The sequence below is a fragment of the Manacus vitellinus genome, unplaced genomic scaffold, assembly GCF_001715985.3.
Source record: "Manacus vitellinus isolate BGI_N305 unplaced genomic scaffold, ASM171598v3 scaffold_57_pilon, whole genome shotgun sequence".
Taxonomy (NCBI): domain Eukaryota; kingdom Metazoa; phylum Chordata; class Aves; order Passeriformes; family Pipridae; genus Manacus; species Manacus vitellinus.
In genome coordinates, this window is record NW_021940666.1 from 2,230,864 (window position 1) to 2,244,170 (window position 13,307).

Below are 13,307 nucleotides of genomic sequence, written 5' to 3' on the forward strand. Positions count from 1 at the left end.
AATAAGATTGAATGTCACAACTCAATTTCATAACAGTTTACAGCTAATTTCCATGGGGATTTTCTTTAGGGTCATTCGGGGTGCCAGCATGGTGCAGTGGTTTCCTAATTTGACAGGAACCGTAAACCTGGAGAGCTTGTAAGTATCTTCTACAGAAATAAATTTCAGTAATTTCTTGGGTTTGCTTCTTGTGAAGTAATTGAAATACGATAAGTGGATCTGGAGAGCAACTGCATATATTTCTCTTCCTGTCAATAGATGTAATGATACAGCTTTTCTTACTGTGATACCTGGGTGCCTTTTGACGTTTTGAGGCACTGTTTTTTCAGTAGGGTAAGCTGATAAAAGCCTATGAAAAGGCCATTGGTACTAAACCCCTCTCACAGAACTGAAAAACAGAAAAGTTGTCCTCTTCCAAAAAAAAAAAAAAAAAGAAAAAATTTGGTGAGTGAATCTAGCACCCCGATAGCTGAGACACCATCCTTATTCTGCTCTTATATATGCTTGTTATGCCATCTGCCATCAACAATACAGGCATTTAGATATGTGACTTTGTTGGTGTGGTTTTTTTTCTCCACAGAACTCTAACAGGGACCAAGATAAACAGTATTCCTGTTAATTTATGCCAGGAGCAGAAGGTCCTTCGAACTTTGTAAGTAGACATATTGTGCCTCTCTTTTCATCTGCATCAGAATGCTTTGAAAGAAACTTTAATTTAGAGCAAAAGTATTGCTTTGAATTGCTCATCCTAGTAGTTCTTTCAAAGTTGGAAATTTTGGTTTTTTGGTTCTTCATATCAAGACATTTGGCAGAGTTGATGTAATGCCTTACATTCCCTAAACAGAGTCCCCTTTGTAGGGATGCACTATATTTCTTTCATGTGTTATAAGAGATATGTAAGATGGTGCTGCAGAGAACAGTCTTTGCATGTTCAGATTCACTCTGCCACCATTCATCCTTAACACAACATCTACATTCAGAGGTTAAGGAAGAGTTTATTATGGTGCTTTGACTTTTCGTGTCCGGGAACACGGGACAGAGCAATACAAAGCTCAAACAGAAAAAGGAGTAAGGATGTGTTAAAATTAATGCAAAAACCCCCAAACTGGTATCTGAAGCCATCAGGACAGTAGGGATAAACCATGTTTGTGAAGGATACACGCAGGAAAATGTGGAACAAAAGCAAATCCTGAAAAAGGGAGGAGAAAAAGTACGCTCTGTTTTATATAAGTAAAAATGGGGAGAAGGAATGATAGGGTGGGATTTATTTTCAAACAGCAGTTTATCTTTTGAATAGAGATTTTGAGATTATTAGCTTGTTCTAGTTTCTTTTTTTTTTTTGCTACATAGTTTCAGAGAACATTCTGAGCTTTCCTAGCTCTGCTTAAGGAGATACCAGCACACTACATCAAAACTGGCACCAAATTCCTGCCTTACATACAATTTATCCAGTTTATTCTGAAAAAAAAGCAGGTTATCAATAAGCTTTTTTTATATTACAACACTCAAAATTCGGGGAACTTATACACTATGTTTTTTAGGGTATGTGTATACCAAGATATACACTTGGGGTTCCCTCTGTGATTTTCTCTAAACTGCCCTTAGTTTTTCCACAGAATGGTACTAACAGGAAGATTTTTCTGTCAGTCTATTTAACAGTTACCAGTGATGGGAGGTTTCAAGTAGAAAGGAATGTGAACTAAGCATCTTTTTCCTATTTTCTGTTTTGAAGGGACTTGTCTTATAACAATATAAAGGACCTCCCAAGTTTTAAGGGCTGCCATTCCTTGGAAGAAATGTAAGTAGAAATAAGTGTTGTTTATCTTTATTAACTCCTTAGTATGCTGAGTCCACGTCCCTAGAAACTTTTTTGTTTCATGTTTGTAAGTTTCTAAAATTAAGGACAGAGATGACCACCTTCTGTGAGGAGTGGAGTGTGCTGGACAGAGAATTCAACCACGTGCGTTTTCCTCAACTAGCCAATGTTTAATTATCTCTGTGGCACAAAAGAAATGAAAGACACACCTCAATCCCACGTTTCATGGCAGCATTGCTGTGCACATAAATGGAATGAGCATTTATATCTTTTCCTTCCTGCCTGTTATCCCTTCCACTCTTCAGTTCCCTCCAGCCATCACCATGTGCTTGTGTAAAATGAGGTTTTTCCCCAGTCCCTGCAAGACACATTTAAACCCCATGTTTGTTTTTCCTTATTTCATTGCTTTTAATCTACTTAAGCTTAATTGCCAGACCCTACGCAATTTTTCCACTTGTGTATGTTCTTACTTCTCCTTCTACCTCTCAAATTTCTATCCCCTTAATCAGAGTGGGGCTAGCAGGCCTATGGACCTTTGTTGTACTCATGACATCTCCAGGCTCATACCCATTGTTCACTGTAAAGGGAGCTAGTGAACTGGAATTAAAATTTTCCCACTAGCTCTTGAGGCATTTGTCAATATTTTCCTTTCATAAATCTGCATTTTGGAAAATGGAAGTGTACCTGTGGTTAAAATATGCCTAAAGACTTCCTGCAGAATGGAGTACAGTTGTTTTAAATCTTAGTGTGACTCTTCAACATTCACAGTGTTATTTTTAGCTTGAAAGTAATTCAGCCCACACTTAACAGTCTTTTCTAAATTAAATGAGTTGTGCATTGGACGGAGGTGCCACGAAAGTGCTTCATGGTTGTATTAATGTAGCTAATGTAAAACAGTTAAACACTGTCTGCCCACCAGGGGAAATGAGAAAAATCCTACCACTGATAAGGCTAAATACATGCATTAGCAGGTACCAAGCTCTCCCTTGGTTTCAAGTCAGCCCAGTTAGCTAATAAAGTTCTGTTTCTGCTTCTTCCCTTTGCAGTTCCTTACAACATAATCAAATCCATGAAATTGCAGAGGACACCTTTCAAGGACTGTCCTCCCTTCGTATCCTGTAAGTGTACATAGCTACAGTGCTGAGTAAAACGAGATCATGTTTTTGATTCCCGTGTAAACGGATGTCAGGGTTTGGTGCTGTAAATTTGATTGATGGCAAAAGGCCAGGTATGCTGGATCCTAAGATAAAGTAAACCAAGTACAAGAGATACTAGCAGCAGCCAGTTTCAGCCCTGTTCCTTCTACTCTCTATTTTTTGTAGCCTATATTTTTATATATATGAAGACTGAAAATGAGATCTTTTTTCCCAGTGCTCCACTATTTTGCATTATAACCATATTATTCCATTATGTAGTATTTATTGGAGAGATCCTATCTGTTTTCCTCAGGAGGAGCAGATCAGTAAACAAAATTATCCTGTCCCTTTACATCTCTAGGTATATGAAGATTATATGAGAAACATTTTAAATTATCGGGAAAAAAATCCACAAATTGACGGGTATTTTAAAAAGAATAAGTCGTGGTGGCCCAGCAGAAGCTGGAGCTGGATTTTGACATCCAAAAATGCAGATGCTCTTCTGCCTGTTCTTTTGGTTTCTTCCCCACCTCTGCCAGTTGCCCTGCTAGAGGTGCAGTTGTCACCAAAGTGGTTGTCCTGGCACCTTCGTGCTGGGAATAGGTGGTGCCAGAGCCAGCCTCTGCCTTGGGAGCACAGGTTGTGCTCCTGGCAGCAGAAAGGAAGGGAAAGGGAGCAGGAGTGGGAGATGGATTCAACTGTGGGGATGAGGTGAAGCAGATACAGCTGCCTTACCAAGGGATTTGGCTGCTACTGCACCTGGCTGACTGGGAAGAGAGGGGAAATGATCTTAGCTTTTTTTCTTAGTACAGTGGCTGTTACAAAGATTTGGTGAAACTGCTAAAATAATCTCCCTTGGCATTCATTGCAGGGACCTCAGTAGAAATCGGATTCGTCAGATCCACAAAGAAGCTTTTATCTCTGTTGGAGCTCTTGTTAACCTGTAAGTAGGCTATTTGTGCAGTCACCTCCTCTCTCTATTATAAAACTTCTGAGATAGTGAATATTTTTAGCTTAAAACTGATATATGCTCATCATTTAATATCTGTAAATCAGGAAGCCTCTTGCTAGCTGAACATATGCAGGGCACACTTGTTTAGAGTGCCTGCTGCACTGACAGGTATATGCCAGACCACAGCCTTCTGTGAGACTTCAAAAGTCCTTCCTGCTTCAATGAAGTGTATGCTATGGGGTCTTCAAACTTACCTTGTTTGTAACACTGTCTTAATATTCACATTCCAGAGACCTAAGTTTCAACGAACTCACTTCAGTTCCGACTGAAGGACTGAGTGGGCTGAACCAGCTTAAACTCACGGGCAATTCTGAGCTGAAAGAAGCTTTGGCAGCAAAGAACTTCGCGAAGCTCCGGTACGTTGGTAAATAACGCCACAGAGTGCCTCCTTTGTTCTCACAGCAACAAGCAATGTGGCAATAAATGAAGCCAGTTTAGACAGTACTCATAACAAATGATCAGGCCCTTTGCTGAGTCCTGTAGTGCCTCAATGCTGGTAGATATAAAAGGGCATCTGACTCTTCTGGTGTAAGAAACCATCTGCAGACAATTTTCTTGGTATCTTTTCTATTTTTCCTCCACCACTTTCCAGGCAGACACCATCTCACTTGGGAGGAGTGGTTTGGGTGGATTTCCATTTGTTATTGAACTGAGCACATCTGTCTTTTACTGTGGAAAATGGGAGCAGATGCACAGGTGTCTCATTCCATGATCTCCATGCTTTATACATACACCATTTGTTCTTGGAGGCAAATGATAAGAGTAACAATAATCACTCAAATGGAAACTTGTGACTGATTTCTGTGGGAGGTGGATCAGACAGGGATGAACTGCTTTCCATTTTCAAAGATCTTTCTGCACGTTAAGAAGAAGCAGTTATAAATTATTTCCCACACTGCCCAATGGAAAAAGTGGAGATGAAGCTACTGTTAATTTGTCTAAGGCCAGTAAAAGAATCCATGTCACTTTTAGAATCAAGCTTCAGCAGTACTGTGGAAACAGCAGATTGTTTTCCAGGTTTTGATCTGTGTTTGAGAATTCATGCTTTCTGGGATTCTTTGGACTGACGTCCCTCCTAAATATTTACAAGAAGAGAATTCAGGAGCAATACTGCAGATAGTTGATAATGTAGTCTTGAGTCAGAAAAAATTAGCTCCTGGTCTGCTATTACTTCATTGCTTATGTGGGTTATGTGGGTTTTTTAGAACTCTGTGTGCAGGTGTACTTCTCTGCCGGAATAATAGTATGTACCATTTCTGCCAAACACGTGTAAAAAAAATTAGAAATCTTATTTTGGTACCACAAACGAAGAGTGAGAAGGAAAGAGGTAACTTAAAAGCTTGTAGTCATCTGGGAATTAACTTTCTTACAAAACAGTTACTCTTTAATTAGCGTGCTTATTTAGTTTTCAGTTTCAATGGTACAGCAACACCACAAACACTGATCAGAATTTGGTTTGTATACGGAATAGAATGAATAGTAGAGGGCTAAACATAGTGACATTTTCTTTGTGCTTCTCACAGCAGGCAAGACTTGTATACATCACCTGTCCTTTATCTCAGTGTAAGAGTTTGTCAGAAATGGTTATACCTGCTCCAAATTGAAGTAGTTTTTTATTGGCAACTGCAAAAAAAGAAGCTTTAAGTTTAGCACTGAAGTGTGCTATCTAAATATTTTTAATAGATAGTAATCTTAACTTTGGTTACAATGCTTACCAGTCTTCGTTGTTCTGCCTGTATTTCAGGTCACTCTCTGTACCATATGCTTACCAGTGCTGTGCATTTTGGGGCTGTGATTCTTATTTAAACTCTAATGCTGAAGATTCCAGTCACCAAGATCAAGGTGCCTTGATGGATCGTGAGAAGGGTAAATGTTTCATTGTACATAACCAGCAGTATTGTTTTGTGCTGGACTCAGATAACAGTGTATGTTGTCTTTGAATAAGGGAGTATGAGAAATGTAAATCTTTATAGGGCTACAAAAACTGAAAGTGCTTAGCAATTGCTAACAAATAGCAGTACCTTGTTCCTTCTAAATGTGTGAAAGGTATTTGTTGGGCGCTGTAAAACTTGCTTGTATGGAAAAAAAAATCAACTTTAAAAAAAAAAATTCAAACTGCAAATATTGCTTCTGTCATGGTTTTATTGTTCTCAGTGTTTCGACCTTCCTATTCAGACAGGGCTTGTCCCTTCCACTGTCTGTTTCAGAGTCCTGGTGATCAAAGATGTTGCTTTGTTATAAAGCATTGTGAGTACCTGGGTCAGGCAGGAGTAACTCAAACTGCTGCAACCATTTCTGCACTGAGCTTCTGACCTTATGTGGCAAACCAGAGCAACTCCACTTGTTGAAGGCTGGAGAGCTGGTGAACTGTTAGGTCTTTGATCCCTCAAAAGACTACTCCCATCCTAGGCAGCTTCACTGCATTTCACTTTTATTTTCTTTCTATGACTAACGTGTTTTTCACTTTTACAGCTGATGTTCTGAGAAATGAGGAAAATGAGGAACTGGGACAGACTATTATTCACTGTACACCAGCAACAGGTAAATCCTGTAACGTGCTTTAGCCACACTGTGAACTTCAGGCATGGTGTTACGCAAAGAGCTGGCTGCAGAATTACATGTTTTATTCCTGGTAATCATTCTGTGCACAGGAGATTAATTTATACAATGCTTTGGGTGAAACATCACTTGATGTCAGTTTTGGATGAGCAGTCACAAAGATTTGACTGAGCTTTAGACACACAGCACTTTATTGGAGAACTATGCTAGGAAAAATACTGGAGTTTCTTTCCATAAGCAGAACAATCAAGATTGTAATACTTGTATTTGGAGTCTGCTGTATTTAATGCACTGTGCCCCCTAATTCTGCTTTATTTTTGCCAAGGAGATGTCTGTGGGGCAGACTGGATGAATGCTCACCTGTTTCAGTGGCAGTTCAGCCCTTGTTCTGAAAGCTTGACTCAGACTGCTGTCATTGGTGGCTTTAACGAAGCTTGGTGTCTTTGCAGGAGAGTGGATGAGGAACACTCACCTGATCTGTTCCCCAGCCCTGCTGTAGCTGCATTAAGTGAGAGCAGAGGGCTGTTACAAGTAGTTGGAGTAGGCAGTAGCATCTTAAACTGCTAGAGACACTTGTGCAATGAACAGTCTTATTGGCATACCAGAACTACCAATTCAGGCTTGAACAGTCCATGAGTGTTGAAAGTCTTTGATTTTGCAATGAATATTTCCATTCCAGGCTTTTTTTCTGCCCTTCTGCTTCTCTTTCTCAAACTGCAAATTTCCATACATAGTTCCACTCAGCTCCTGAAAGCAATTATGGTGGTGCTTCCTACTTCCTTGCCTTTGCCACAGCCTCTCCAGAGGATTCCTTCCGTACATCTTGTATGCTCCTGTTTGCATAAAAAGGAACACATAGATGGGGAAAACAGTATGCTTCCAGTAAAGTTACTTCTGGATGAGCAGGAGTTATCCAAGTCTTATTTCATTCTTTTCTCCTAACTTGTATTTTACGTTATGAAAATCTGTTCATTCTCCATCTTTTGGGCTAGCTCGAGCTTTAGTATCCAGCATATCACAAGGATTTCTTGATCACAGCCAAAAAGAACTGTGGTCAGACAGTCAAATATATTATTAATGTAATTGTACATAATCTGAGAGTTAATTTGTTAATGCTACTTATTTGCTTTTGATCTCCTGTTCACAGAATGAGAATTCAGATGGTGTGTTACATGGGTTAAATCTTTGAAGTCTTCAGTTCTGTCTTTTTGCCCATGCCAGAAATGCTGTAGTAGATCTAAAAGGAACGAAGAGCTTGTTTTACAAGTTCAAAATTTGCCTTGTTTTTCACCAGTCCCTCCCATACTAACAAGTTTCTGTGCCATGTTGTCATCTGGTCATAAGTAAGATTCTCCACCCACCATGTAAGTTCTGAATCACTGCTCAACTTGTAGATCCACCTTTACTTTGCCTAATGGCAGGAATGGATTGCTGAACAGTGGTGTTCAAGTAGCTCAGGTTCTCTGAAAGATGTGAAACTCATCCTTCTGAGAATGAATTTTTCCCCTCCTCCCACATGGGCTGGAAATATCAGTGAGAGAGGAGGGTAGCTTTTAACTCTAAGGATAGCAAGGCTTCAGGAGAAAGATAGGAAAGGGTGGTGGGTTTTGTTTGTCTAAAGTACAGCTTCTAGAAAAATGGCTTCAAATTGATTTTTATAAGCACAGAATTGACATTTTTAAGTTTCCTAAGTGGGAAGTTGTTTTTATTTTTATGTAGATCAGCTTAGCTGGTATCGTTGTGTCATGTGAACGTATTGTAAAACTGATTATTCTGGCATGGATGCCTTACTTGGGCATACTTCCTAAAAAGGGATATTACTGCTGATTTTACTGGTCTGTTCATCCAGTGAGCACCATTATTTCATGCCCATAAATGAAGCTCGCTCATTTAAACGAGCAAAATATTAATTTTTGTCTCGTCAGTTCATTAATTGCTGGAAGGCCTTGGGAGATCCCTGCACTGACATTTAGTCGTTCTGTGCAGTTCTGTTTCAGCCCATGTTAGGGATGGGTTGTCCTTATCTTTCCCCTGCCAAAAGGGAAGGCATGTGCTGTGCAGAGCCAGGGTCACAGGCTGAGTGTGGCTCAGAAGCTCCAGCCTTTGCACAGTTTGGCATTTTCCTTCAGCTCCCTGACTGCAGGGAGGGATCCCCAGCTGTTGAGCTTTGGACAGTTAGCGGTGCCTAATGGGGATATAGGAGAGGTTCAACTCTTCTAACTGTTACTTAAAATCAGTAGGACTTCCCTGTGGAATAAATAGCAATTAGAAGGATTAGAAGGATAAGCAGTAGTAGTGACCTTTCTTCCTTGTCTTGCCTCCTGTTATTTTGCTTGCTGGGCTTTTTTTACTATTTAAGCATTTTTAAGTGGCGAAAGAAGAAGAAAAAAAAATCTTTTTCCCATATGGCTTTCCAAGCTCACAGTGTGTTTCAGTGACAAGGATGGAGGACAGGGCTTGTGGTAAATTCCTGTCCTTATTGAAGCTGATTAAATTGAATTTGTCGGCTGTTTTACAGATGTTTCCTTGTGACCAAAAGTTACTCCAGAAGGCATGTTTGTTAATCATTTTTTGAGAGAACATGTTCCTTCTAAAAAAGTCCTTCCCCTTACAAGTGGGTTGTGAACATTTGCTTTCACATTTTTTGCCAATCTTTTTTTATGATGTATAAAATCTCAATAAAATAAAGTATTTGGGTGGCACTAATAAAAGCTATTTTGAGTAGCTAAAAGTAATTAAGTTTGTTTAGCTAGCTTGTTTATACAAAGTGTTCTCAAGTGACCATTCACTGTGGTAATTATTATTTCAGGCATAATTAATTAGTAAATAGCTTCAGCAGAATAGTTTACTTTCAACTGACCTATTTAGCAGTTGAGCTGTGTACTCTATTCATTAATTAATGAGTACTCTTGTAATACCTTTTCAAAATCTTGCTTGTTAAGGCAGAATTTTTTCCTAAATTGGTTGTCCTTCTCTTTGTTTTTTGTTTTCTTCTAGGTGCCTTTAAGCCTTGTGAATATTTATTGGGCAGCTGGATGATTCGACTTACTGTCTGGTTTATTTTTTTGGTTGCTTTGTTCTTCAACCTGCTTGTCATGTTAACAATATTTGCATCCTGTACTACATTGCCATCTTCCAAACTGTTTATAAGCCTGATTTCTGTCTCTAACTTATTTATGGGAGTCTATACTGGTATTTTAACTTTCTTGGATGCTGTCTCTTGGGGAAGATTTGCTGAATTTGGCATATGGTGGGAGACTGGCAGTGGTTGCAGAGTTGCTGGGTTTCTTGCAGTCTTTTCATCAGAAAGTGCCATTTTTTTCCTGATGTTGGCAGCTGTTGAACGGAGCTTCTCTGCGAAGGAGTTCATTAAAAAGGGGAAAAGCAATCGCCAGAAACAATTCCAAATTGCAGCAGTTTTTGCTTTCCTGTGTGCCGTGGTAGCGGGATGCTTACCACTTTTTTATAAAGCTGAGTACTCGGCATCCCCCCTTTGCTTGCCCTTCCCCACTGGAGAAACGCCTTCACTTGGTTTCACAGTAACTTTGGTGCTCCTGAATTCGTTAGCGTTTTTGCTAATGGCTGTTATCTACACTAAACTGTATTGCAACCTGGAAAAAGAGGATCTCTCCGAAAACTCCCAGTCCAGCACGATTAAGCATGTTGCTTGGCTAATCTTCACGAACTGCATCTTTTTCTGCCCTGTTGCGTTTTTCTCCTTCGCGCCGTTGATCACCGCGATTTCTATCAGCCCCGAAATCATGAAGTCTGTCACTTTGATATTTTTCCCGCTGCCTGCCTGCCTGAACCCGGTCCTGTACGTATTCTTCAACCCAAAGTTCAAAGAAGACTGGAAGATGCTCAGGCGCCACCTGACCAGGAAGAACGGCGCGGTAGCAATCGCCGTCAACGCTCAAGGGGGCTGCCCCACGCAGGATTTTTACTACGACTGCGGCGTTTACTCCCACCTGCAGGGTAACATCGCCGTGTGCGAGTGCTGCGAGTCGCTCCTTCTGTCCAAGCCCGTGCCCTGTAAACATTTAATAAAGTCTCAGAGCTGCCCCACGCTGGCAGTGGTGCCTTGCCAAAGGCCGGATGGCTACTGGTCGGACTGTGGCACCCAGTCGGCCCACTCGGACTACGCGGACGAGGACGACTCCTTCGTGTCGGACAGCTCGGACCAAGTGCAGGCCTGTGGCCGCGCCTGTTTCTACCAAAGCCGAGGGTTCCCTTTGGTCCGCTACGCCTACAACATACCAAGAATTAAAGACTGAAAAGGCTTTCTGCCACCAGCTGTTCCAGCAAAGAGGTGTAATGCTTTGCAGACTGTTGCCTGTTTTGACCTTTCGAGCAGGAAGCACTTTTGTAATCATTGTTTGGTGTCGTTTGTAAAGAAGGGAAGCGGGCAGCAACTTCTTGAGCCATACATTTAAAAAAAAAAAATTTTAAACAAATAAATCAATTGCCCTGAGTGTAAATAATTGGTAAACCAAATTTGTTACCCGATATTTTTACTCTTTCCACGCAACAGTGGTTTCTTTTATACGGTTTTTACATGCTAACGGTGTGTTTCCACATTGTGCTCCAGTTGTACTTTGCTTCTGCTGTTGGCGAGGTTAAGTTCTGTTGATTTCCCTCCCACCCCCCCGCCAAAGCACAATATAAAGGACAGCTGTTTGATATTATAGAAATTATTTTTAAATGTAACTTTTCTATAATTAAGCAAAAAAAAAAAATCTCTTGCTAGCTTTGTATAGTGTATTCAGCATTGAATCTCAGGATGAATTTTATTGCAGGGCCAAAAAAGGGATTAATTCTCCCATACGTAACTGTGACAGCAATATAGGAATACTATGTTTGTTTTGTATTTTAAGCCAATATTCAATTAAAAGAAAAAAGGGTTTGTTGCAGTAAAGCACTTGTAATCCACAATATTCTATAGATTAGGGGAATAAGAATATGAGGTTGTCAGGAATAGTAGGGTTGAACATGTTTTTCCAGTGATGATGCATTACTTCAGGTGAACCACAGCAAGTTTCTTCAGTATTATGCAGTCAAGTCATACCATTGGAAGGAATGTTGATGTATCAGGGGGTGTTAGCAGTGCTGTCAGTGTACACAGCTCATGTCTTTGCAGAAAGACTGACTAATGCTCTGCAGCCTGTTGAATGTTACAGCACTCCAGTGATACTTATGGATAGACTGAGCAAATGGAGGGAAAATGCAAAGCAATTTGGCAATGAAGAAAAGCATTTTTCCAATTATTTTACTGAGAGTGAAGTACACTCTGTGAAGTCACTGATTTTCACATAAATCAGTGCAATCTTTTTAAACCATTAAAGTCCTGAGACCCTAATGATTTAAGTACAATCAGTGATCCATTTTCTCTATATTTAGTTTGAAATCTGATGGATATAAAGTTATGAATGCATGATTAAGTATTTATGTATGTTTCTTGAACAATACGCTAAATCAAGAGCAAATCCACTGCCGTCCCAGTCACTCTGGAGACATTCTCAGTAAGAATTAAAGCTAGATTGCTGTTTTGAGAATTAAACTGTACATACTGTTCATACAATGAATTTTTATCTTTGTATTGTAAGTTATTTGATAGAACCCATGATGGAAAATGTGGCTTCAGTTCATTTTGTTAATTAAAGCTACCTCCTAAACAATAGTGGCTGCCAGTAGCAGAGTGTTTAAAATGTGGTTTATATACTTTTTGCATTGTAAATAGATGTGGTTGTATATTGTCACTGTAATAAAAACAGAATCCTTGTATATCAAAATCATGTAGTTTGTACAAAGTATGGGAGGATTATTTACTGTATGCTGTTAATTTTGTAAGCCAAAATATTCACGTGTAAAAAGGGAAGAAAACCAACCCAGAGTTGTTAATTCTTATATTTACACTCATGAATATTACATCTGCAATTAGCATGGAATGTTACACTGAAAGCAAATAAAGGGTACATGAACATTGATTGTTATTTATCTCTGTTTTTCAAAAGTTAAGGCTGAAAATGGTGCACATGTAGAATTATTGAGCATAAATAATGTGTCATCTGCTCTTGGCTGCATGTGGTGAGTTCAGGAAAGAACTGCCAGAAAATTAAGAAAGCTGCCAATTTACATGTGGATTTATGATCCCTGACTAATGCCATCTTGGCATTCAAAAGATTAAAACCTTCAGTGAGGTGTTTGCCCTCTTACAAAGCAATCTCGTGATTTGAGATATTATGTATTGTATTTGAGTTAAAATGTTTTTAGTATGGCTTGGATAATCATACAGATTATAGTTTTCATATTGGTACTTTTTTATGTTGAGAGTTGAGTGGGTTTTTTTTTTTTTAAACTATCATTTTGTAAGAGTCACAGTCTGTCCCACATTCCCTCTGTTAAGGTGACACGAATGCTTCTCAAAAAGGACTATAAATGTCAGCTGCCATTTATAATCAGTAGAGAAGGAAATCCAAGCATAAAGCTTCCAAAAAGCCAGTTGTATTTTCAAACCGTGTTCTTGAGAATGGATTTATTTCTTCTGATTCTTCACTGCAGTGCCATTAAAAAGGTCAGATGTGATCCATTTGAAGTCCCGGTACTTCATTTTACATCAGTCTGTTTGTGGGGTTCAGCTGTGCTAGTGGTTAACTCTTACTGCAGTCAGCCCAGTGTCTTCCAGCACACACAGGTTCTGTCTGCTGCTGGTAGAGGTGAAAGAAGACAGGCAGCAGCTACTAAAACCAGCCCACCAAGAAGCAGTGCTGCAGAACTTGCCTCTCTC

At 39.7% G+C, this 13,307-nt stretch overlaps 1 protein-coding gene across 1 annotated transcript in view; it reads left to right on the top strand.

Moving 5' to 3' along the window:
* Positions 1-12,507, top strand: part of LGR4 (leucine rich repeat containing G protein-coupled receptor 4) — a 41,752-nt gene extending 29,245 nt beyond the window's left edge. The window contains exons 9-16 of the mRNA XM_018081848.3: positions 70-138; positions 581-652; positions 1,733-1,798; positions 3,824-3,895; positions 4,195-4,320; positions 5,709-5,830; positions 6,437-6,505; positions 9,521-12,507. Of these exons, the coding sequence (XP_017937337.2) occupies positions 70-138; positions 581-652; positions 1,733-1,798; positions 3,824-3,895; positions 4,195-4,320; positions 5,709-5,830; positions 6,437-6,505; positions 9,521-10,797 (1,873 nt within the window). The 3' untranslated portion in view covers positions 10,798-12,507. The remainder of the gene's footprint in view (positions 1-69; positions 139-580; positions 653-1,732; positions 1,799-3,823; positions 3,896-4,194; positions 4,321-5,708; positions 5,831-6,436; positions 6,506-9,520) is intronic.
* Positions 12,508-13,307: the final 800 nt, after the last annotated feature.